This window comes from Penicillium cataractarum (assembly GCF_028827025.1).
Source record: "Penicillium cataractarum strain IBT 29864 chromosome Unknown utg000005l, whole genome shotgun sequence".
NCBI classification, from domain to species: Eukaryota; Fungi; Ascomycota; class Eurotiomycetes; order Eurotiales; family Aspergillaceae; genus Penicillium; species Penicillium cataractarum.
This window is the reverse complement of record NW_026622741.1, coordinates 1,496,091-1,523,498: the sequence shown is the minus strand read 5'-3', so window position 1 is coordinate 1,523,498 and position 27,408 is coordinate 1,496,091. Positions and strand designations below refer to the sequence as shown.

The 27,408-nt window shown below is 38.9% G+C and overlaps 4 protein-coding genes across 4 annotated transcripts; 2 read left to right on the top strand and 2 right to left on the bottom strand.

Annotated features, from left to right (window-relative positions):
• Positions 1–348: 348 nt before the first annotated feature.
• Positions 349–1,197, bottom strand: N7496_006223 (uncharacterized protein; the record flags this gene model as incomplete). The annotated part of the gene is made up of 1 exon (XM_056699152.1): positions 349–1,197. The coding sequence occupies one exon, from the start codon at positions 1,195–1,197 to the stop codon at positions 349–351; it is 849 nt and encodes a 282-aa protein (XP_056554565.1).
• Positions 1,198–4,016: 2,819 nt separating this feature from the next.
• N7496_006222 (S8 family serine peptidase) lies at positions 4,017–6,038 on the top strand (the record flags this gene model as incomplete). The annotated part of the gene is made up of 1 exon (XM_056699151.1): positions 4,017–6,038. One exon carries the CDS (start codon positions 4,017–4,019, stop codon positions 6,036–6,038), a length of 2,022 nt encoding a protein of 673 aa, XP_056554564.1.
• A 1,028-nt stretch (positions 6,039–7,066) lies between these two features.
• N7496_006221 (uncharacterized protein) lies at positions 7,067–9,227 on the top strand (the record flags this gene model as incomplete). The annotated part of the gene is made up of 8 exons (XM_056699150.1): positions 7,067–7,246; positions 7,314–7,532; positions 7,586–7,636; positions 7,690–7,966; positions 8,026–8,146; positions 8,207–8,470; positions 8,532–8,753; positions 8,813–9,227. 8 exons carry the CDS (start codon positions 7,067–7,069, stop codon positions 9,225–9,227), a joined length of 1,749 nt encoding a protein of 582 aa, XP_056554563.1.
• Positions 9,228–16,627: 7,400 nt separating this feature from the next.
• On the bottom strand, positions 16,628–16,813 carry N7496_006220 (Actin-regulating kinase PRK1; the record flags this gene model as incomplete). The annotated part of the gene is made up of 1 exon (XM_056699149.1): positions 16,628–16,813. One exon carries the CDS (start codon positions 16,811–16,813, stop codon positions 16,628–16,630), a length of 186 nt encoding a protein of 61 aa, XP_056554562.1.
• Positions 16,814–27,408: the final 10,595 nt, after the last annotated feature.

Here is a 27,408-nt window from a genome sequence, read left to right as displayed (position 1 = left end):
AAAAATTTGTCTAAAGATAAGTTTGATACCATGGGGTGAGTTTTTTACTGCGTTGAGCTCGGATTTGCTTCACTATTATTAGTGAAATATAAATATTTGACACTATAAATCTCCAGTAACAAGTGCAGAAAGACAACAAATGGATACGTGTATTGTTTGTAAGCTAACGGACTATTGAACCAACAGAGCATGGTAGAATAAAGCACAAAATTGAATGACAGCAAATTGTCCGACAATGATCAACTTGAAGGGACCTTGAATGTCTCCATGACTGTTCCACTTTGAACCTCGGCCAGACTGGTTCGTCGCCTTGAATCGAACATTCAAGTCGCATGGAGACAGATAAGTCTACCACAGGAACTCGGCCAGACTGCGGAGCAAACCGGCGGGTACCATGACCGTTTCCGAGTCACCGGCTCCATTCAATGCCACATTACTAAGAACCTTTCTCAGGGTGCGAGGACCAAGCTCGCCGTTCGAATTCGGAGGAGAAAGGGTGCTCTGAGCAACGAGACTCTGAGTAGATAGACCCTGAACAGAGAAAATACTACCGTAGATTCCCTTGACGCTGTTCCATGCGCCGGAGGCCCAGTTGTAGACAGATTGTCCGAATTCCTTGATCTTCTCCCAGGCTTTGCTGACGAACTCGCTGATACGGCTGACAAAGCCCTTCAGCGTGTCAACGATCTTCCCAGCGAATGCACCGATAGCACTCAGGCCAGCCGAGTAGGTGGTTGCTGCACCAGGTCGCATCGTTGGTGGAAGCTTCTCAATCTCCGCGAGACCGAGAGTGAGGAAATCATCCCAACGCTTCTCGCTATTTTTCTTCTGTTCCTCAACAGTCTTGCGCAGCTGATCCTTCCAGCTACCTTCATCCTTGGCGTCAGGGCCATTCGCTTTCTCTTCCAGGCTGCGCTTGACTCGCTCAGCTTCGTCCTGGGTCTGTTGAAGGCCCTCAGTCGTCTTCTGGCTGAGCCTCTGGTAGATGTCCGAGTTGTTGTACATGGTGTTGATGTCCATTGCCATCAGATCCTGGCGAAGAGAGGAGGTCTCCGCTTGAAGGTTCATGAGGGTCTTCTCGGAGAAGATGGAGAGGAAACCCACGTTACCCTCGGAAGATGCCAACTTGAGCACAGCAACATCGCTGGTCAAGGCCTTCTTCCAGCTTGCATCCAGGGTTTCGACGGGGGCAGACATGATGAATGTAGAAGGAGATGATGAGAAATGATTTGAGGTTGTGGAGAATTGGCTTGCAAAAGAGCTCAAATAAGATAAATACTCAGAAGGACTGAATAGATGGTGGTTGTTTTCAAGATGATGATTGCGGATGCAGAGTTCATTTCTGGGTGAAAGAATTGGCACTTTATATACACTTTTCAGGAACACTGTGCTGCGAGCTACTCCAGCATCAATCTCCCTTTCCAATCCAATTTTCCGCCCTTAGCACACTCGCTTGTGATACCCCAACTCTTCTCAGCCAGCCTCCAGTCTTCTTGAAGCGCCAAAGTGGAGATGGAAGCAAGTTCCAGCTGAGATGACTCCCCGCTGTATCTGCGAGATCTCTAGCGAGTATCTTTAGGCCAACCAGAGGGTTCACAGAATAGGAACTAGCGAGCATAGTGACGAGTTTGTCTTCCTAACTGAGACATATCTATGATTCCTTTCGTCATTTCAGGAAGTTGATTGAGAAGTGACAACCAGTCACAGCTGAATAGGTTGCTGCTTGTGTATTTCTGGCATTTTTGGCGAGCTTGTTCAGAACTACGTAGTGGATCAGGAGCCCCATAGCCAAGAGATCTCAATACAATGTCTCCTTTAGCTCATAGTAATATTTAGCGAGAGCCCCCGGTCTCCCCGTTGAATCCAGAAGACAGTGGGGAAAGGACTCTCCTTGAATAGTCATACTACATCGGCAAGAATATACCTATACGGCGTACAAATTTGTGGCTAGTGTATACTATACGTAATGGTGCACTCATCACAGTAGATGGTGTGTATCTTCTAGCTTCAGCGATGGTTGTGATTGATGTGATACGCTGTGGTAGATTGTGATGGATTGTGATATCTCTTAGGGGCATGAAAAGCAGCGGGGCAACATGTTCACGGGTACGGCAGCCGATAAGTGTCACCAAAGTGCAAGTGGAGTTTTCATTCCGCCTTTTACACCGCTTTATTTCACCGTCTTAGAAATCAGGCATGAACTTATTAAGTAATCTCTGCGGGCCCTTATGATGCGAATCTACCCGCTTTTGTCCCCGCATCTTTCTCTCTGCAATCTCCTTCCTGCCGCCAGGATAACGCTTTCAATCGAGCTCGAGCTTGACCTACGGAGTATACAAAGTTGAAATCATTAATGTATTACGCCGCGGAAGAGCTAATAGGGCTTTCATAACTATAATAGCTAAGGAAGCTAACGGCGGCCCCGGTCGCTAGAGAGGATTTAGGCCTTCATGAGGAGCCAAAAAGACTAGGAGTCTACGCCGGGTATACTTAGCGGAGGATCTCACACTGGCTGCAATAGACCCTCCGCTAGCTACGACGAATTAGAGAAGAAGCACGAAGCGGTCTCTTTGACCGAACAGCTGACTTGCTCGGGGCCACCGAAACCACATCCTCTAAGCTAGTGTGAAATCCTCCGCCGGGTTCACCGAGGCCAACCTCTGCGTAGGAAGATATAGGCGAGAGTGCTAACGGAAAGGGCGGGGGGAGGGAGTTCAAATCGTATGTAATTCGATTCAATTCAGTTCGATTCAATTCAGTTCGATTCAATTCAGTTCGATTCAATTCAGTTCGATTCAATTCAGTTCGATTCAATTCAGTTCGATTCAATTCAGTTCGATTCAATTCAGTTCGATTCAATTCAGTTCGATTCAATTCAGTTCGATTCAATTCAGTTCAATTCAGTTCAATTCAATTCAGTTCAATTCATTCAATTCGCATATAAATCGTATGAGAGATAGGCCATCAAAATCGTGGGCCTGATTGGCAAAATCAGAACTCTTCGAGATTGATCTTGGCCGGGTTGCAGGCAGCAATGTGGCCTAATCAGGAATTCTGCCGTTAAAACTAATGAAAACGCCACATGCACTTTGGTGGCTGCCGTACCCGTGGTAATAAATGTGGTTATCATACCCGGGCCGGGCCTGCAGTGGGTACCTGCGTAGTCCACATGTTCGGGGGCGCTGCGCCCGCGTGCGAACTGCGAACATGTTCTTCTCTACTCAGCCTTGCAGTCGCGCCATGCTTGATTTTATCACCTATGCAGGCTCCGGTGGCTTGCATACCTGGCTTACTTCCTGCCTGCTTCAAATTAAATTTGTGGAGATGTGGCAAACGTGGCTGCCATCCCTACTGGGGATATCAGCAAGCATGGAATATTACCAAGCATAGATCTCGTTGAGTATGCTTTCTCGCAGGATATTATAAAGACCAGTCAACTTGAGCCTGTAATCTCTGTGCCTACTGTCCAGCTATATGCTAAAAAAACATCTTCTATCGAAAGCTCTGTAATAAGTACATCCCCACCCTGCGCATCTACGCAGAGAGGTGACAGAAATCATGAAGGTTCAGTCAGCTGAAGCAGGTAGGTAGTATCTGCATAGGCGCCATATTCCCGTTTTTTTCCCTTGCCAAAAGGAGCGCTATCCCAATCTAGGTACGAACGAATAGTTGCCTTTCCTACATATAATTTTCGGGCAACAATAGGCGACTGAATTTTGTGGCGCCGTAGCATACACTCACAGCTGTAAAATTGCACAACGAAAGCCAAAATATCCGACCGAGCAAGTCAATTTTTTGAAATAATGTCCAAGCGCACTAAGTACAGCGTCCAGCTGACAGGTTTCAGGCATGGGAATAGCCCGATGAAGAAGAGCGAGCTGAATCACTTGAATATGATATTTGGCTTGACGAAGCGATATAAAGACGCAGAATAATACGGGCCGGTGGCCAAAACTCGATTTGGCATATTCTTTCTGTGATATCGCTTCTTGCTGCTTTACTCTCATCGATTCACCATGTCTTACCTGAACGGAAACAAATTCTCCCTGTCTGAGAATTCTGGCTTCTCGTCGCTCAGCACCTTTGATCTGAGGCCCAGCATTACTGAATCAAACTACATTCTGGTCAAGTTGACTGGTCCTCTGGACCGATCCAAGAAGCGGATTCTCTCTGAGTTGCACATCCAAGTACAGCAGTTTCTTGGCGACAATACCTTCAAGTGCCGTTACGAGCCTACCGATATCGATCGCATCAGGGAACAAGATTTTATTGAAAATGTCCAAGTCCTTTCCCCTCTCCTGAAGCTTCCTCCAAGTCTGAAGACCCAAAGCAACTATGAATTCCATGACGAGCTAAAGTCAGTGGACCTCGTTTTGCATCAGGCAGCCGACAAATCTGTTGAGGCCTTGATGCAAGAAATCAGTCAAATTACCGGCATCTCTCCGGAGAATATGAGTGTTCGCGCAGATAGCTCTATTATTCGAGCACAAGTCTCCCCGAAAGACTTGTTGGAGATTGCAAAGATTGATAGCGTTGGGGCTATTGAGGAGGTTCACAACCTAACGTTGCTTAACAACGTCGCTCGGGATATCATCCATGCTGATATTGGGGATTCCGGGGTTGGCAGTCCTACATATTACAAAGGAAAAGGCCAAGTTGTCACAGTTGCTGATACCGGCTTTGACATGGGAGACAAGGCCAATACGCATCCTGCTTTCGCCAACAGAGTGCGCGATCTCATCCCAGTTGGACGGAAAAACTTAACAAGTGACACGAACGGCCACGGCACCCATGTCTGTGGGTCAGTCCTGGGAAACGGCAAGTCAGACGCTATGGGTGGCTCTATTCAAGGAGCTGCACCCGAGGCAACATTGGTTGTTCAGGCCCTCCTCACAGATGACGGTAAACTTTTCGGTTCGTCGGGTAAAACGCTGGGGGACCTTCTGCGAGATGCCTATGAGAACCATGAATCTCGGATTCACACTAATTCATGGGGTCCTGAGTGGGACTGGAGAGGCCAATTACCCTACAACAATGCTTCAGAAGAGCTTGACAACTTTGTCTGGAGTCATCAAGACCTTGTCGTGTGTTTCGCTGCTGGAAACAGTGGCAGGGCAGCGACCCCCAAGGGCCACATTGGTGCACAGGCAGCTGCAAAGAACTGCATCACCGTGGGCTCGTGCGAGAATCTGCGATCTTCCCGAGATTACACTTGTCAGGTGTATGATGCCAAGGGATTGGTCAAAGGAGACCCTGACAAAATCTCCGGATTCAGCAGCCGGGGACCCACCAGGGAGGGCCGTATCAAACCCGACATTGTAGCACCTGGAGGAATGATTTTGTCCACTGCTTCGCGGGCCATTCAGCCAATAAACACATTTGGAAAAAGCGATGATAAGCTTTGGCAGTTCTTGTCTGGCACAAGCATGGCCACTCCCTTGGTTGCCGGATGCGTGGCTGTGCTGCGCGAGATGCTCATTGCAAACGGCCTCCCAAACCCCAGCGCTGCTCTACTTAAGGCCCTTCTCATTAACGGTGCAGCGGACACCGGAAATAAGCGAGAGCTTCAAGGCTTTGGTCGGGTCGATCTAGCTAGGTCGATGATTCTCAAGGGAAAGACCCTCAACCGCGATTTTCTTGAAGCTGAAGTCGCGGATGAGGACTTGAAGGATCAATTCACAACTTCCTTCAACATGGATCGTTATATGGATGCTTCTACACAATTCGCAACCTTGAAGGTGACTATGGTCTACACAGATGTTGCGGGAGCGCTGCTGCAGAACAACCTTAACCTGTCAGCAACTGTTGAAATCCCAGGTCAAGACCGCCGCGTCCGATATGGCAACATGGGTGAGCAGGAGAATATTGATCCCGCTCCTTCTGACGGGGTCAATACGGTTGAACAAATTGTCTGGAAGAATCTGAAAAGAGAGGCGACTGTGACATTCAATGTTGCAGTAGGAGGAACCATGATGGCCGATGTCCAGCCTTTTGCGCTAGTCTGGAGCGTTGAAATTGATCCGGAAGTGAAGCAGTAAAGTATTTGCGAGGAGGATTATCTTTCAACTGAAGCACATTTTGGTCCGACCGTTATTTCTTTGAGTTTGTTCGCTTGAATTTCATCTTCTATACAAGTAATTCCAAGTCGTATGGCCCGTCTCAGACTGCGTATTTGCTTACAATTGCTGCGCAATTCTCGTTCTATAGCTCAACTTTGACTTTTCAATTTCTAAACTTTACCAATCAAATTGCGTGATTTCTCTTCACACTCTGACTTGTTATGTATTTGCTTTGAACTTCTAGTTGTGATAAGTTCATGACTTTACGTCGGCATGGTACTCCTGCTCCTGTGTATCTGATCTTTTGTTTGCCAGACGTCCTATGCAGATAGTGGCACGACATGTTAAGGGCATGTGACAAAATATTGAACAGCGCCTAACTGTTTAAATATTGTGAGAGGAAGTACCACCCCGAGAGAAATAGAGTCAGCCTGGTTCAGAGGCTTCGGTAATGCCGAAGAACCGAGCTATTGTGCAGCTGAGAATATGACAATATGTGGTCACTCGACCCACTGGGAGCCGCTAGCAAAAAAATGCCGAGAATCTTTCCCGACACCACCTGAAGGAATTGACATATTTAGGCGACTGGAACCTATCCAGAACCCCGTCCGTCACAATCACACTAATGCAGGTTTCAGGGGGATATTTCAGCTCCACCAAGCTACGTCTGGGAAGTCTCAACCAGACAAATAACAAAGTTGGCGCCCTGCAGATACCTGTTCCCGCCGGAGTCGGATATCACCGACCTCGTGACACCACCTGGACTTCTATCAAGACAAAGTAACCGAGCTATGCATTTTAATATCCTGTTTCATGATACAATAGGCGATGTACTTGAGTCTGAATGCCGCTAAGACTCGAGAGCAACCCCGTCGGCAATTATCAACAGTTTTGCCAGCTGCGCCACCTTTCAAGATACAAATAGCACCCGCCAGCTTCGTTGCCAGAATTCTCAATTCTCAATCAAGTAAGACAAACATAGGAATAGCACAATTGCAAGAATCAACATGTCTTTGCCACCCTCTTTGCAAGGGTTGAAAGAACTGCCCTCACGGACAGTCAATGACAACTCAACCTTCCCAGAGGGCCGATATGTTGTCAACGCACCAAAAACGGCGGATGAAGATGATCCAATTCTATCTGCGGAGGGGCCGGAGATAGTTACCAAGACCTGGTTCAAGTCACCAGTAAGTCAATTTGCCAAGTGGCAATTTCCGCCTCTGAAAGACCAGTTTCTAAACACAACTATTTTAGCCCTTTAGTCAAGCAGCCGTTTTGGCTCTCCAGAGTGTACAGCTATTTGCAGACACCCACGACCAGGGCTGGGTGGATGATCGTGCTCTTGGAAACTGGACATGGCTGGAGGTAGCCATTTATGAGAATAAATCTTCCGATTCCCCCCGGCAAAGAGAAGGGGTTGAGCTGGTTTGGCTAAGTCACAAGAATGATATGGAATCTAGTCAGTACGGCTGGGTAAGTCATTCATCTAATTAACATGTTGTAGGGGATCTCACAGTGGTCTTTAGTTATCAGGTGACGTGTTCCCCGGCAAGCACGATCTGTTGGCTCTGCTCGAGGTAAGTCATCGGACCAAACACCTCGGAAAGGACATACTTATCAATGGAATTAGGTTGGCAATGTTATTGCAGTGCGAGTCTGTGCCCGCTTCACTGGCTGGAAGCTGTTCGGGAGGGCCGCTTGCCTTGTACTGGATATGGGGCGCCCTACTTCAGTTGAGCAGCCTCCTAGTTACGCACAGGTGATTGAGGATACCATCGCACTGCAGCAGATCTTGAACTGTTTCAACTCTAGTAATAATGCATACACACCTACAATCACAGCTGCCTGGGATCGAGCCGATACATTCTCTGGCAAGGAAAAGCGACCCCTCCGTGTTCTTTCTCTTGGTAAGGCTTTTGAGCGGGTACCCAGCTCCATTGATCTTGGAGACTAACTATTCTTTTAGATGGGGGAGGTGTGAGGGGGTATTCATCGCTGATGTTATTGAAGGAAGTCATGGACAGGGGTGCTCCAAATAAGAAGCCTTATGAGGTGTTTGATCTTATTGGAGGAACCAGCACCGGCGGGTTCGTACAGCTGAAGGACAAGTCTCTTTATCATATACTATGTGGTGCTGACTGAATTAGGTTGATTGCTATCATGCTCGGCCGCCTCAAGATGACCGTTCAGGAATGCCTGGACGAGTATAGCGCGTTGATGAGTGAGGTGTTTGGATCTGGCTGGATCCACGACCACGTTACGAAGCCAGCCCGATATGCTACGACCGGAGCATTCTACTCTGCTGATACATTGGAGAAGGTGATCAAATCTCTGCTTCGAAAGAGGCTTCCAGCCGGGGAAGACGCGGATAAAGCATTGTTGCTGGACGAGAAGGAGGATTCCTGCAAAATGTGAGCTTGCCTGCCCATCCAGTCAATTTCTCCATTGTGGAAGCTCACACGATGGTATCAGCTTCTTAATGGCGGTGCGTGAGGAAGCCGGTAATAACCGAGGGCCTGTCTTCCTCCGCTCGTATACGAACGACCTTGAGCTACCAGACGCAGACCTTGCGAAAATCACGCTCTGGCAGGCTGCTCGTGCTACCTCCGCCGCCCCTGCGTACTTCAAGCCTCTTCAGGTGGGCCGCATTAAACTGGTTGATGGTGGTTTGTTAGCTAATAATCCCCTTGGGTGGTAAGAGTCTGGCATACTTATAGTCTCGTACGAGCATGATGACTGAAATTTCTTCACAGGTTATGGACCGAAGTCCTCGGTGTATATGGCCCAACTCGAGAGACGGACTGCTTCCTGAGCATTGGTACAGGAATGGCATCCAATGTGGCCGTCGCTCAGCCAGGATTCAACTTCAAAGGTGCAATGATGAGTTTTTCCTCCATTGCAACTAACACCGAAAGTACTCATCTGCTTTTCCGCTATCTTGTTGACGCATTTGCCCCGTGCCCCCAGATCAAGAAATACTGGAGATTGAATGTTGCCAAGGAGAAAAAGGGCTCCGATCCAAAGGACTATGAAAGTCCCGGCGAGTTGGACGCTGTGGCCGAAATTAAGAAATTGGCGGCTTGGACGAACGAATGGATAGCCGCCCAGCAGGATATCATCAAGACCTGTAGTGAGGCTATTGGAAGAAATTCGTTGAAGAGTAAATGAGAATTCTATTGGTATACCATTTGTTTGACTGGGAACCAGTTTGAGCTGTGATTTCGTTTTCGCTTTGACTTGTTTTGGTGTTAACTTCTTTGTTTCCTTCATCGTGGGCTATCTTGTTTCTTTTCAGATCGGACAATGCATCTTTATTTATTTGAGAGAACAAAGGTGAAGCTGATCTCGACCGGCTCCGTAAATTTTCTAACTATCATAGTAAATTCAGTAGTCCCGCTATTAAATGTATATCTTCCTCGGTAGGTGTGAATGTGTAATTGTGAGAATGACAGTATTGTCCTTCGCACTCCGGCCTGTCGCGGCTAATAGTGACCACGCCGAAAATAACTGTGGGTCTAAATATTCTGTCGGTTCTATTAGATGAATGCCTAATTTCTAAGGCCAGATTTGACTTAGTGAAAAATTTCCATCAAATTGCCTATCAATCTAAATCAACTATCTAATTCTGATTCCGAGGTTCTGATTGGTCAATTATAATTGGTTTCAAAGTAGTCGAATTATATTAAATTGAATTGAATTGAATTGAATCTAGATACCGCTCTAACTGCGAGTAAATAGCCCTACGCGCTCTATACGAGTTAAATCCTCCTCTTGTAGCCCGAATCTCTTAGTTCGAATCGTGCTTCTAACACTAACATACTAGCGCTTTAAAGGATAAGCCTCCGAAGCCGTATTAGTAGCCTAATCCTATATATATATATAGGCGATCTCGCTACCGATCTCGCTACCGACCTCGCTACCGACCTCGCTACTAGCGGCCTTACTGCTAAACTTATGGTAGTGGCGTCGGGGTAGATAGGTTACCTAGAGATAAGATATAATCTTATTAGTAAGAAATAGAAGATAAGGATAGTATTACTTACGGTAGAGATCTTCCTACTAGTCTTCCTATAGGTCTTCCTACGCTTATAGTAGTAGTATTAGCGTAGTTAACTCGAAGAGACTACCGTTAGAACGTATCTACGTATAGATTAGATCTTACTTATAGTAAGTACGAATCCTTACCTACTTAGCTTACTACCGCTTTACTACTTCCTCCTATTACTATCTCTACTTCTCTCGTAGCTTTAAAGTTACTCTAGGCTTAGATAGGCGAAAGAAATCCTTAGGATAAGTAAATACCTCGTTAGCGACGGTTAGCTAGCTAGCTTATAGGCTTAGGATCGTTATAATCCCGCTAAAAAATAATATGAATCTACTAGATACTACTACTATTTCGAGAGAAGTATCTCTTAATTAGGTCTCGAGAGTACTACTCTCGGTCTTTAGAATCCGAGAGAAAGATAACTCGTTTTACCTATAATTAAACTAAATATATAAGACAAACGGTATCTCTAGTATCCCGGTACTATATAAGCTACTATAGGTTAACGGTATCGAATAAATTATCGTTAATTAGATCGTAGAGATTTCGAATCGTATATAGTTCGAATATATATTAAACGTACGTTAGCTCACGGAGGACCTTCTTCTTACCGTTACCGTTATCCTATAGATCTAGGTATCGCTAGAAATATACTATTACACGAATCGAAGAGGGTACTTATAGCTAAATCAGCTACTAGCTAGTACCTCGCTAGGTAGTAGGCCCTTTAGCTACCTAGCGACCTCGTACTTATTAGAATCGTGTATATCCTACTATTCTAGTAGTTCCTCGTATAACTTATAGTATATAAAGGAGCTCTAGACTATTAGACTAATCGCTTATTAACGGTATAAAGGTTACTAGTAAGGTTACTAGTGATAATAAGGCTAGAGGATTAGATTAGTATAATATCTAGTCGAAAATCACTAATTTAGGAGTAATCTAGGAGAAATCTAGGAGTTAGCTAAATATCTATAAAGATTAGTATAGAGATTTTAATTCGAACTAATCGGCTAACTATCTTCTAAGATAGCTAGGTATCTTAGAGAAGTGGCTTTTCGTAGACCTCGAGGATTAGTAGATTTCCTAATTACTTATATAGTTATATACGCTACCGAAGCTATAGATAGACTAAGTGATAAGATATACTTAGCTTATTAGCCTATAGTGTAGATAGCTAGTAAGGATTAAATTCTAGCTACTAAAGCTAAGTTTAGTACTAGTTAAACGTCTATAGAGGAAGATACTTATTAAGATCGAATCCTTTATAACTAGTTATAAGACTAGCCTAAATTATAAGGAGATTACTTAGCTAGAAGCTTATCTTATAGTCTTATATATCTAGACCTAGACGCTTATAGAGATCCTTAATCTTCCTATATATAACTAGCGCTTTCTATAGGCGAATATTATAGTAATTCTAATTAAGAATATAGGATTTAAGATAGTCTTAGATTATAGGTAGATAGATTACTAGTAAGGTAACTTAGTTAGGAATTAGATAAGATTAGTATTCGCTATTTATACGTAGTCTTTTAAAGAAATAGTAGAAGATAAATATACACGATTTTATTATCTATATAGAAGAAGCCTTCTATTAGTATATAGCCTATTAAAGAGACTTTAAAGAGAGTAGATTTACCTATCCCTAGAAGCCCTCGATACGCTAATTCTATATACTCTTTCTAGTCTAAAAGATATCCTCTAGTATAGTATCTAGTATATATAGCTAGTATACTATAAGGAAGATATCGCCTATTATCGAGTACTTAGTTCTAAGGTTAATACGTATATACTATAGATAGTAATACTACTAGGTAAGGACGTTAAGGAATTAATATCCTACGCTAGTAGAAGTCTATATAGTAATCCTAACGTATATCTATAGGATAAATCGTGAGTAGCTATCGATTATACCGTAGATCTCGATACTAAAGTCGGAAAGCTTTATATAGCTATTAAGATACTATATAAAGTTAGGACCTAGGTAGCTATAAGATCTACGCTAGCGCTATTAATCTTTTATACGCTAAAGAAGGGTATTAGGCCGTAGCTCGCGCTATATAGTAAAGGTTCGTGATTAAGGAAAGGCCTCTTCCTAGCGACGTATATAGATATAAAGAAGTCTCTTACTATATCCCTTAATTATACCCTTTTTCGTTCGTTTAGTAAGCGAAGAAAGGATTTATAGCTATTTATTATCTCGTTTATCTAGGTTATTAACGTAATACTTAATACCTAGCTAGTTAATACATAACCTACGTAGAGAGTATATATTAATAGTATCCTTAAGTACCTAGATATCCTAAGAAGTAATCTACTTACGTAGAGTACGAAATAATAGTATATATCCTTCCTTCTATAGTATCTAGTAGATTTACTAGTCTAGGCGGTTCTTTTTAAAAAGGGTAAGGTAACGAGCTTAGATTACCGGATCGTACTATAGCTACGGAGTAGGTCTTTAGTATATACCCTATTAACGAAGCCGAGACCTTAAGGTCCTATCTATAACCACGATTCCCCTACGCCGTAGGGTATCGTAAATCGCTTCTAAGGTAGTAGTCTCTTAGCCGTAGAGAGCGATAATTTTATCTTTATATAGCTCTAAATTAATAAACGGCCGCGGTATAGCGGTATTACGTGCGAGGAAGCGAGCGAGAGTGTAGGATTGGAAGATTCAAGAGAGGATACAGGATAAATAGTATATATAGGATTAGAGGATTTATAGGGTGTGTAATAAGGAATTCTACAGGGCCTCTCATTAGCTAGATCAGAATTACCTTACCTAATCGGTAGGCGGAAGGCTAAGCAGTGTAGGGACCCACAGTTATTTCCGGCCTGGTCACTATTAACCTCGATACCGGCCTCAGCCCATCAATAATATGCGTAATCCCGAAGTTGCCTTACTAGGCCTTTACACCTGTTCCTCTTACGTCCCGACTCATTCATCATGTACTCCCCTCTAATATATATCTTAACGGCTATTTCACACCGCCTAATAATTAAATCGCTGTGACGCCAGATTGTGAAGAAAAGTGCGCTCTTTTCCCTTTCGGCAGCCATTACGTCTGTTATCATATGCGTCGTATTCAGGATGTAGAGTATTCCATTTACTTTCTCTATCCACGGTTCTCTTCTACCGAAATTACCGCTTCGAATACAAATAATGTTGGCTATACTTCCGTATCCTTAAATCGTCGGCTCCTCGGTGTCCTTGAGTCTTTTCTGTAAATGCGAGAGAAACAAAGGCTGCGTGTCCTCGAGTGTATACATTAAACCATGTAGAATAGCAGGAGTATTACTGTAAAGATATAACTACTTGTAGGGTAGAAGGCCTGTCAACTAGGTAGAAGAGCAAAGCACCAAGTCCAATTGTAACGGAGACTGCTTCTTGAGAAGTTCCAAAATAAACTTCTCAAGCATCGGTTTATATACAGCTTTCCTCATGTCGGACAGAGACACACCAAGGAACAATAACAGAGTGAAACGCGTATGCCAACAGATTGTGTAGCCGGTTGACTTAGCCTACACACGGGGTTGCCCATCCGCAACGCCTCAGAGAGGATGCCGGTTGACCGCCGAGGGATCACCTAGTAATAGTGTTCTATTGAGCTTGCTTACTTAGGTCACTCCTCTTTAAGTTAACTAGTTAACGTAATTCCGGGCCCTCCCGCGCACCCGGTCGTCCCGCGCACCCTATCTAAAATCGCGTCTTCCTACCAACCTACCTACTTTAACCATCTACTATACCACTAATTCGCACTGAATCTAGCCGTAAATTGGCCAATCAAGAGGGCAAGATCCTACTAGCCCTTTAAGATATCAAAAATAGCCGTATTCTATCAGTACGCGTAGCGGCTAGGCTATACGATATACCTAAAATAACACTAGGTAGACGCGTGTATAGTATCTAATCGCGCGTTGACTAGCGCCTAACTAGCTATAAATTGACTTAATTAGAAGATAATTCGCTTACTAAATAGATACTCTCTATAGATTCGCGTAGGGTAGCGCCTAGGCCTTCTACTATTCGAGAGATAGCTAATATCCTATTAGCTACGCGCGAAGAGGCTTCTCTATCTACTGTTAAAAAGAATTAGCCGTTAACCTTTACTAACCGCTATCCTAAGCTTCGTACATGCTTCTCACGAAGATATAATTACTAAAGAGCCCTAAACGAAGACCCAAAATCGCTACGAGAGTAGTTTACGACTATATAACGTACTATCGATAAGAATAGTATATAACTAGAGGATATCTATAACTTTAATAAGATAGGCTTTATAATAAGCCTTATATCTTCGTAGAAAGTAGTTATAAGAGCTAAATACTACGATCGGAGATCCCTTCTATAACTAGGAAATCGTGAATAGGTTACTACGATTAAAATAATCTATATAGATAGCTTTTTACTACTGCTATATATAGTCTTTAAAGGTAAGGTAGCTATTATAGGATAGTTTAACGAAAATCTACCGAAAGACTAGCGAATTAAGGTCTTAAAGAATAGCTAGACTACTAATAAGATTAGCCTACGCTAGCTAGAAAAGTACTTTATCCTATACACGAATTCGCGCGTATAGGGTTAGTTTCGGCTATTAATTCTTAACGATTATAGTAGCTACCTTACGCCCTAATTTAACCGAATCTATATAGAAAACGATATTATACTACTTTATATACCTATATATTATTATAATTACTATAGCTACTAGATATTAGTTATTTTATAGTGATTAAGCGCGTATATAGTTACTTTATTAGCGATCTTACGCGTAGAGGATATAACTATATTAATAAGCACGATTTTTTAGTAGATTACTAGTACGCGCGGCTAGAAGCCTTCTAATTAACTAATCCTACTATTAAAAATAGCTTCGTAGCTAGTAATCTAGTACTATTAGATACTAAGAGGATACTTAATAAGCTTAATATCTCCCTACGAATACCGATACTACTAAGTAGTAGACTAAGTAGTAGATCTAGCTAATTTATACTAAAAACGCCTAGGACCGTTACTTAGCTATTTAAATAAGCTTTAATACTAAAAGACCTACTAAAGCGACGGTTATATAGCCCTCTAAGCCTATCAAAAACTATCTTAGACTAGATAATTAAGGGATTCTAGCTAGCGCTATATAGTAATACTTTACTAGTAGAGGATAATACGAATCTACGTATAGCGAGTAAGAAGATAATTAAAAAGCGTAATCGGTTAACTAAAAGGATACCCTACGTAGAGGATTTAACTATTAAAGAGGCTATATAGCTAGCTAAGTAGCTAAACTAGCTAGAGGAAGATAATAAGGTAGTTTCGTATATAGAGGTTAAATTACCTAGTTAGCTAATTATACTAGTAAAGAGGGCACTACCTAGGTATAGTAGGTATAGGGAGATTAGTCATAGGATTAATATATATAAAAATCGCTATATTTAGTTAAATTAATGGGTAGTGGTTAGGATAATCGATTTTGAAGTATTCTAATAGGAGAGGGTACGCGGGACGACCGGGTGCGCGGGAGGGCCGGGAATTACGTTAGTTAGTTATTAAGGTTAGGCTCACTGATCAGATTAGGACGCTCCGATCAAGCTAACTAAGTAAATCGTAATGCTTAGATCAGGCTTAGTGAGTGAATCAGCATGATTCTATAATGATTAGGTTAATCAGTTATGTGCTCAGTTCTACTCAGTGAGTAAAAGTGGCGAGAGGCTAGTGATTGAAGTTACACTAGAAGTCTAAACCTCTTCTCTTTGTATCACTGAAAAGGAGAGTGCCGAGTATGGTGGTGAATAGAACGGTCTTACATACCAGTTCCTCTCTTAGTTGCTAGATCTTGCTGAGGTTACAGGATATCTGAATCAGAGCTCTACCTGAATGAATAAACTGTATGTCACTTCCCTCTATATACATCACCTCAACAAGACATTATACACTCCCCACGCACAGACAACCCGATTTAGGAGAAATACGCTAAAGAACCGCGACATATCGAACCAAAAATAAATCATATCTATCAACAGCGAGAAATATATACTCCCTTTTAAACCTCCCGGGTTCTAAGCCTAGGGTATTTCGGTGCCTCAATTTCCGTTTCCGTCTCTAGGCCAGACAGGCTGAGAAATCGCCGGCTGAAGTTAGCTTCCTAGTCTTCTCCTCCAGGACTCCTCGGTGTCGCTACGGAAGGGCTACGGTCTTGGCTTGTTCCCGGTTGGGATAAGTCTTGTCCGCCCACGCGCAGGTTCTTTGGCTTCGGTGGGGCCGTAGGTCGTGACGGGGGACGAGCAGAAGGGTATCCCGCAGAATAGGCTGTGATAGACTGAGGTAAATTACAGGGGCACTGGTATCGTCATAACGGTCCGGAGGGGCCATGGTCCCTTCGCGAGCACCATAAATAGGACCGGGGGTACGAGAGATAGGGAGCGTGCCCGATGAGGAGGGCCGACTATCACTGCCACCTTGCTTTGCCTGCAAAGCATTGGCATCGGTGTATTTCCTATACCCAGTTGCGGTCTTGGGAGCCACCTAGGGCTTGTTGGACTCCCTAATGAAATTCTGCACCCGGTTCAAAATTGTTCGAGATCGATGCTGGCCGCTTCCATCGCCTTCGGCGACCCGGCGCCTATATTCTGATGCAGTATTGGCAACGTGTTTCTCTTCCTGAGAGAGCCGGCGGCGCTCATTTTCACCTCGTAGCTTAAATGAGACCATTTTGAAACATCTTTCACCGGTCAGACTCGGTGAATTCCATCAAATTGTTGAGAAGGCCAAAACCTACAGATTTTCTAAACGAAACGTCACCACCCTATGAATAACGATATCCGAGGATGGTGAACTTAACCTGACTAATGGATTCTTGATAACTGTTGATGTATTTACCAGACTAAATCGATCGTCGAGTGTTCAACAATCACAGTTCATTCCTGCAAATTCCGCTAATAATGGTGATGTGGTATCCACAATTTGCTAGAATAGCTCGCGGGTGTGACCTTCGAAAAATAAGTGATGATTTGAACACTGTTATTTGAGCATAGTTGATTGCGTATAATGTAGTGATGAAAACAGAACAAGTATGACTTTTTATCAACAGCCTTTAAACTACAGCACGGGTAAATAAGCTAAAGCATTCAGAATCAACCTTAGATAGCGCGCTTTCTAACTGTTGAATAACAAGCGGAAAATTAAATATTGTTAGCTAAGCAAAAGTAAACGGGTATAAACTTGATACTTGACGGTCAACGTTTAGGCAAATTCAAGTGCGTTCGTTCAGGCAAGTTTCACTTTTTAGCAGTTTTCACCAACACCGTTTGATAATCTGAGTTAAACGGTGGTTTAAAAGAACCCCATATCTTGCTGCCTTGGGTCATCGGTCACGTGGCGTTCGGGGTTTATGGGATCCCCCGAGGACCAGGAAATTGAAGAACTGAAAATTTTTTTAGATACCCTGGAAGCGGGCTCACGTAAACTACGATTATAGAGAAAAAATACTAATTAAAAGAGAATATTAAAAGGGATATTAAACTTCATTTAATTTAACTAGGAAGTATAATAGTATTTATATCTTAGGAAATATAATAAAGGATTATATAAAGTATTAAGAATTTAGAAGTAACTATAGAGTATTATATAGTCTCCTACCTAAGTAGGTAATTTAGTACGAGATCGTTAAAGATTAATCTAATAGATCTTATAGAGAAGATCTAGAAGTAGTAAGGGGTTTTAGTAGGGTCTTTTGTTATATAACCCTATAATATTTATATATTAACATAATTTAACCTAGCTAACCCCTAGTAAGGAAGTATCGTTTAACCGGTCGATTAGTAATAGTATAGGTATACTAGTAGTTCCTCGCTACTATACGGCTATATATAAAGAACGCTAGAAAGTAGCAGAATCGATTAGGTAATCGTTAATAAAGAGATAGTCTTTTCGGGACTATCTAGTCTCGATATAAGTATTTTAAGGGCCGTAAGTACTATATTTATACCCTCGGCGTCGCCCTTATTAGCTTTAAGTATAAGTCTTCTAACGTTTCTTACGAATCCCTTTACTATATTATTAACCTTATAGTTATTAGCCTCTATATATCCGAGAACGGACTAGGTAGCTTTAGCGATATCGTTTATACTAGTTAATTCTATCTAGCCTAGTCGGCTAGTCCTACTTTAGTTATTTTTTTGGTCGCGCGAGAATTCTTACTCCCCTAATCTAGGAGGTCTTAGCGTAGAATCTACACTATAGAACCCACGATTCTAGGGTAATAGGATACTATTTAGGTTAACTATCACCGCTATCACGGTTATACCGGGTTAAAACTAGTATTAACCGATAGGGTATAGGGTTAAATTAAATTTAAACGTATCGTTAGAGATTTATAAGCCCTAGATCCGGAGATATCGTAAGATATCGATTTCGCTAAGAGGTAGTTATTTTTTTAACTCCGAGAAGGGAATATATAAGCGCGTATTTTCTAAGGCTAGAAAACGTCCGTATTATAAATAATATATATTAATACATAGATATTATAGGGTCATATAACGAAGGACCTACTTATATAACCCCTCTCTACGTCTAGATCTTCTCTATAAGATCTATTAGATTGATCCTTAACGATCTTGTATTAAATTGTATACTCGCACTAAATTACCTACCTAGGTAGGAGACTATCTAATACTCTAATACTCTTTGCTTTCTTATATAATCTTTTACTATGTTTCTAAGATATAAATACTGCTATGTTTCCTAACTAAATTGAATTAAGTTTATTATCCCTTTTGATCTCTCTTCTAGATCGGTAATACTCTTCTATAATCGTGGTACTTCTGCTAGTGCGTATAACCGATAGACTTATAACCGTATATTTAGACACTATATTAAGTATTTACTAATCCTTATATATACTATCGTCTTATATATATAACCACGACTTTATAGTTACCGCCTAGAGTCTGATAGTTATAAGCCTGACGCCTCTACTCTAACTATTTAACTAATTTAATCTTCTCTTACTCGACTCTCACTTTCGCTTTACTTCTTATATAGAAGTAATAGATTTAACTACTCTATAAGCTACCTAGCTTAACTACCTATTAAAATCTTACGTATACTAGGTTCCCTAGATTACTACGGTTAAAGACTATATAATCGTATATAACCTATAGAAATACGCTAATCCGGACTAAGCTACTCTATCTACCCTACCTTAGGAACTAATTAAACTATAGATATCTAATATAATTAGAAACCCTACTAATATATATATATCTAATCTTCCTAAATAGCTACTTAGGCTTATCGACCTTATATCTAACTAATTAGCTATCTATAAGATACTACTAAGTAAATACGAATCGTTAAGATTAGACTACCTTCGATATCTTCGATCTATCGAATCTCTTAAGTAAGGTATCCGATCCTCGCTTATACTAGAAGGATATTAAATTATTAATAGCCTATTAGCACACGAAGCTATAGTAAAACTACGTGCTATCTTCGTCCTATCCGACTAATTAAAGAATCGTTAAATCCTATACGATTAGGATAAGCTAAAACGATAAGCTCTACTAACTAAATTATCTTAACTACCTATATAGGGTTAGAAGTGGCTAATTAGCTAATTAGAAGGCGAGAAAGTAATAATTACCTACTTCTAAGACTATCTATCTCTAGTATACGATTTCCTAGAGATAATTTAATCTAGCGACTAAGGATTCTATACCTTCTAGTATAATATAATCCTATAGGGTCTAAAGAAACCTACCCTAACTAAACTAGTTAATTAATTCGTCGACTAGTACTAACTACCTACTATACTAATTAGTAATAGTAGAAGATAACCTATCGCCTATATAACCTACTAAGGATATTACCCTAACGAATTAGACGAAGAAGGACCTATATAATTAACTAGAAGAAGAAAGTGTCCTTATAGGGATATACCTAACTCTAGTAACCACGATTTTAAGACGTATTACTATATAAATCCTAAGGTAAGACCTAGGGGGTAGTAACCTAACCTAGAGGTCTAAGAGTGATTTAAAAAGCGATACGATAAATCTAGAGGATTTAAGATAGCCTATTAACGCGTAATTCGACGTTACTAACTAGCTAATTCGACTAATTTACCTAATTTAACTAATTTACCTAATTCGACTAATTCGACTAATTCGCCTAATTTAACTAATTCGACTAATTTAGTTAATTTAACTACTAGAGACGCTTTCTCTACCTATATACTAAAATAATAAGTCGAGACTCTCTTTCGAGAGGAAGATAGTATTACGATAAGTATAATTAGGATTCCTACTAAGAAGAACGATACTTAGTACTATAATACCGGAGTATTAATTTATATCACGAATAATAGGGATCTACTATTAAACTATAGGCCTATTATATCCTCTATTATAGTTAGAAATACCAAAACTACTATCCTTAGTTATAGCGAACTATCTATTAAACTATTAGAATCTCTTAATAGAACTACTTTCCCTTTAAAATAAGTTACCTATTATCCTAGATTCTATATTAACCTAATCTCTATAGAAAGAGCTACTAGTATAGGTATCTATCTAAATAGTAAGGATTACTTACTAGAAGAAAAGGACGGAACGCCTATCTATAAGCTTAATACGAAATTAGGTATCTACCTAATTCGATAGGATAATTTAATTACTAATTAACTAACTACTACTAACTACGCTTACGTTTTATTTACCTCTTACTTATCTCTTACTTCTATCTTACACGATTAAGTTATACCTATTACTAAGTAATTTAGTAAGGTTACCCTATCTTTATATATTAAGAAGTACCTAGATAGGATAATCGACCTATAGTATAGACGATTAGGATATATTAGTAAGGACGTCTTATCGTATCTACTAGAGTACTTATTAGGTATTACTATTAAAGATATATCTTCGCCTATTAACTACTACGAGATATATAAACTAGCGAATTTATACCGTTAAATCTTATAATTACCTATATAATATAATCGCCCTTTCGAATCTCTATATTAGGATCTTATATACTTCGAACTATCTCTAGTTAAAACGATCTATCTATCTTACTCTATCGACCCTATTACTAAATACTAACTAGCGGAAGATCTATCTACTAAGATAGATTTAATATAATCTCTCTACGACTAAGTCGATTTTATATAATACTAATTTAATCTACGCGTCCTTACTATTTATTTAGATAACGAGAAGTCTCTATCTAAATTCTTTAACTAATTATAATCACGTAGTATCTATCTAGAAACTATACTATCCTATTAACCTAACTAAAACGGCTACGCTAAGCGTTATAGCGTATTAATTTTAAAGATAGCTAGGTAGATAATTATCGATTTAAACCTACTAAGCTATCTCTAGCACAAAGCTACTAGAACTACCGTCCATATTTAAAACTACCTATCTTACTATATTCTAAACTAGTAATCTCCGTACGAAGCCCTATTAATCTATCTTAGTAATAAAGTACTATATTAGCTATAGATAAAGCTAGACCTCTTAAATCTTCGAATCTTTAGATATAAAGCTTATATATATATTACTAAGCTACCTAGATTAGCTAAGCTAGTACTACGTACTACTATTAGCTATCTAGTAGGTTATAAAGCCTATAATATCTAGCGTATCTAGATACCTACTAAACAACGTATAATTCGTACATAAGACGTCTAATTTAACGAGAAAGAATCCTATAATCCTTTACTACCTAACTAACGTATCTAAATCTATAAGGAAACTAATCTATCTTAATAGATTAATACTCTTAACGACGAAGAGATTAATTAAATCCTTAAGGATATAGATATCCTATTTAACTAACCAGTATAGTAAGATCTCGGGGATAGAAGTAATAGTAGTCCTACTATTAATATCGATTATACTATACCTATATAACTTATTAATCTAGACGAAATCCTCGGAGATTAACTAATTATATCGCTACTTAAACCGAAATCGGATAAATCGATAAGATCTAGCGAATTAGAACTAGAGGATATAGTCCCTTTTATCTTAATTAATAATATAAACTTCGACCCTTCTAGATATAAACCTCTTAATATACTAACTAAACGCCTACGATTAGATTCCGACTTAACCGATAACGAAAGTAAGAGAAAACGCCCTTACTTATCCCTTATAACCTATCTCTAAGCTTTCTTATCTAATTAATACTAATAACTAAAGATTACGATTTTATTAATTCTATTACTATTACCTAGCTACTACTAATTAGCTAGTTATCCTTTCGAAAGCTAATTCCGATAAGCTATACGAATTAAATTTAATAAGCTTCTAGATATATATATATTCGAACCTATTAATAAAGATCTCGTTAGATATATATACTAATTAAATTATAAAGATCTTAACTAATTAGATTACCTACGCTATTAGCTTATACTAATAAGATAGGTCTTTACCTATAAATCTAACGAATTAGGATATCTTATATATTTTAAAGTATATCTATATATATACGAAGATATATAGATACCTAACGACTAGGACCTATATACTAGTACGCTTATTATTAAGACCTTTCGTACGCTTATAGTAATTATTATATATTTTAACCTCGAGACCTTTTAGATAGATACTATTAACGCTTTCCTAAATAGCGATCTTAAAGAAGAAGTATACTATTAGTATCTACTAAGTTTAGGACAAAAGACTAAGATCCTTCGCCTATATAAGGTAGTATATAGTCTTTAAATTACTAGTAAACGATAAGAAGATAACGTAAAAGAGATACTTCTCTTACTAAGCTTTAAATCTTATCCTAAAGATCCTACGCTTTATATTAATAATTATATAGTTATTATAGTATTTATTAACGATTTCTTAGCCGTTTACTACTAAAGTAAGAGATTATATACTTACTAGATAAAGTAACTTCTCTTATAGCGCTTTAAGATAAAGGACTATAATAAACTTATCTAATTTATCGGTATTCGAATTATATATAACTAATAGCGATAAAAGATCTAGCTAAACTAATTAGCCTATATTAAAAAGATTACTACTAAATTTAATCTCCTAGGTAGGAAATTACCTAATATATTACTAGTTAGTAATTAATATCTTAATCCGATTACTAACTAAATTAACTAATTAACTATTAAACTATACTAGTAGAAGTATAGTTTAATCCTTTTCCTTACTATATAGACTAGACTAAATACTATCTTTACTAATTAGTTATTAGCTAAATCTCTTATACACTATAATAAGAAGTACCTAGCTACCGTTAACTACCTAATCTCTTACTTATATAGGATAAAAGACCTAGCTATCTACTTTAGTAGTAGCTAATTAGATTACTAGATCTTTACTACTTCGTCCGATATAAGTTTTACCGATAATCTTAATAGGAAGTTATTAGAAGGTCTTATCTTCTTATTATTTAGTAGTCTAATTAAGTAGAAATCTCGTAAGTAAAAGATAATTATTATATTAACTACCGAAGCTAAATTACTAGCTATCTTATACGTAGCTAAATAGCTATACTAGGTTAAACGCCTCTTCTTATTTATCGAATTTAATACTAACTAACTAGAAGTATTAAATTATAATAATAAGTAAACCGTTAATCTATTAAATCACGAGAAATTAGTCTTTTAGACTAAACTTCGTTATATAGATATTAACTACCTATAGATTCGTTAAGAGATATAAGTAAAGCGCCTATCTATCTAATAGGTTAAAACTACTAATATACCTATTAATATAGATAGAGATTACCCTATAAGGACCGGTCTAAACAGAACTCCTAATATACTTCTAGAAGATCTCAAGACTAGGTATCATATGATTAAACTAGGTCATATAGAATCTAGTAGAATCAGATAAATCTGCCAGACTATCCCGTTTTTTAAATTATAAAAAGGACCGTGAATTCCTATTAAACAGTTTTAAATCCTAAGTCTTAATTTATTCTTTTAATCTGTGTACCACTTCACTTACCTATTTAGGCAACTATCCATTTCACCTACCTACCTATACTATCCTATATAGCTATATCATATAGCTATACACGAAGGTTCAGTATACCTATAAGCTTCCTATACGCTAATCATTTCATAGCCTACTCACAGGTTATGAGCCCGAGTGCTTTATACATATTATATATACCTCGGACAATCTACTACGACCCTAATCTACCTTCCTATTTAGGAAGTCACTATTACCGAGTTATATCCGAGTTATCACCGAAGATATATCCGTATACCCGGACTATATATCCGTATATCCGAATTATCTTTTTTGATACCTATTGATATAAATCCTATATTCAAGAGGATTCCTATACTATATATATCTATATATACTACCTATATATAGATACCACCTATCTATCTATATATATCCTATCTATATATAGATATCTATAGGAATCTATGAGCTCTTCAATGAGCAAGATCTATATAGAATCCCTAAAGGGTTCTATCAATTACATCGAATGGGCCCTACGAATCAAAGCCCTATATACCAAAGATGGTATATCTGATGCACTTCTATCGCAGAAGCCTATCAAAGACGATAATAATCGTCAGGCAATAGCTTATATAAAGCTAAACTGTGATAAAGGCCCATTACTATTCATCAAAACAGAAGAGATAGCCTATAAGGCATGGAACACCCTCGAAAGGCTATATAACCCTAAGGGTTTTACTACTGAATACCTAACCCTAAAAGACCTATTTAATACTACGTCTTCTGAGTTCTCTACTATAGAAGACTATGTTAATAGGGTTAAATATCTAGTGGAAGACCTATCGGCAAAGGGTATAACCCTACCAGAACAGGTAGTGATAGCCTGGGTACTTAATAGTTTAGATAAAAGCTATTATAGCTTTATCCAAACTATCTCACAATCGCTTAGGAAAGACCCTAATAGCTATACTATAGATACGCTATTCGCTAGCCTAATTGATGAGGCTAGAGGGCACTACCTAGGCCATGAAGATATATATCTTAATATATATCAACGACGAAAACCTATTAGGTCTAATAGGTCTGTACGACTTAATAGATCTATAGGATTTAATAGGTCTATAGGACCTACTAGGCCTACTAGGTCTAATAGACCTAGGGTTACTAAGGCCTATAAAAGAAGACCTTTCGATGGTCCTTTCTGTGGTCATTATATGACAACTACACATAGGACAGCTGATTGCTGGTTCCTATACCCAGAAAAGAGACCATTTAAATAGCAGCCTAATCAATTAGGCAAAACCTTACCTAAACAAGCCTATCCAAAATCGGAACTATCGCTTAAAGCACAAAAGAAACAGAAGGCTATAATTACCACTATATTAGATTCAGAATCTAATACTAGTAGTCAATCTAATCAGGTTGATCAATCTAGTCTATCTAGTCAATCTAAACAGTCTAGCCAGGTAGTTAACCAGCTAGATACCCAGGATAGTCTAGATAACCTAGATAACCTATCTATCAATGATTTTGATATGGATATTGACCTTGGAACACCTAAGGTATTTAATACCCCACTGGCAAAAGCAGTTAACTATACTAATCCTTATGATAGTATATATAACCAAAACCTTTCAAAAACTATTAGAAAGGATGAGATTGATAAATTACTTATTCATCAATCTATCCTATCTACTGATTTTATAATCGATACTGCTACCACTATTAGTGCTATATATAAATTGGAATATTACTATAAGTATTGGCCTACTAAGAAATCTGTTATATGGGGTAAAGCAAAAGCTATAGAAGTAAACTATAAAGGAATCATAGTTCTACGTTCTAATACTAGCTATATCTATATATTAAATAATATACTATATATGCCAGAACTAGGTATTAATATCCTAAGCACTCATCGCCTAGGTAATATGGTATCTACCTTCTATAAAGATAAGGCCTATATATATACTAAGGATATATATACTAATCCTAGTATATATAGACCTAAAGATCTAAATCTATCTAACCTACCTAGTAGGACTACTATATTTACTGCTACTAAGCAAGATGGTCTATATAAGACTAAGGTCGACGTTCTTTGCCCTAAGGGTCTAGAAAGACACCTAGCTATACAATCTATATAAACTGATAACAAAATTAGTAAGATAGCTACTATTAAACTATAGCATAAACGTCTAGCTCACCTAGGCCTAAATTCATTACATAAAATACTAGAACAGATAGATATATCTATATCCAAAGAAGAGATATCTAGTTATATAGAAGATATCTATGAAGTATACCTACTATCTAAATATAATAGGTCTATCAATAAAAGACCCTATACTACCACTAATTATAAAGTAGGCGAAAGAATCCATACCGATCTAGGAGGACCTATAACCCCTAGGACCTATAATGGTTATACCTACTATATAACCTTTATAGATAAGAAATCAAGATATCTATCTATTAATCTAATAAGATCAAAGACAGAAGTCTTAGATCTCTTTAAAGAATATAAGAATCTATCTGAAAATCAGACTAATACTACTATCAAAGAAATCTTTACCGATAATGGTACTGAATATACTAATAGGCAATTTGATATCTATATAAAGAAGTATAGTATAATACACGCCTATACACCTACCTATACTAAAGAGCCAAACGGTCTGGCTAAACGTATTAACCTTACAATATTAAACAAGCTAAGAAGCTTATTAATATATTCTAAGGCTAGTCAAAACCTATAGGGCGAAGCCCTACTAGCCACTGCCTATATATATAATCGTACACCACATAGCGCACTAGATTATAAAACACCCTATAAACTCTATAAGGGAAAACCACCTATATTAAACCATATAAAAATATGGGGATCTATAGCCTACTATCATACAAATCAGAAAATTACTAAGCTAGAACCTAGGAAGAACCTAGCTATACTAGTAGGCTATAGTGATTATAGGCACTACAAACTATATGATATCAAATTAAGAAAGACTATCTGGACTAGAGATGTAGTAATACTAGAAGGAAAATTTCTAGATACTACTAAACCTAAAGACCTAGGATCTAGGTCTATAGGGTCTAGGTCTCTAGGGTCTAGGTCTCTAGGGTCTAGGGCTATAAGCCTATATTCAAACCCTAAATCTCAGATTCAAATTGATGCATGTCCTTCTCATAAGGTAGAGGTTCAGATTCCTATACAAAAGAGCTCTATAACTACTATCAAATTAGCTAATATAGCTAATAAGGATAAGACCTATCTATCTAATATAGATAAGGACTATCTATCTAATATAGATAGAGACTATCTATATACTATTAATCAAACTACTA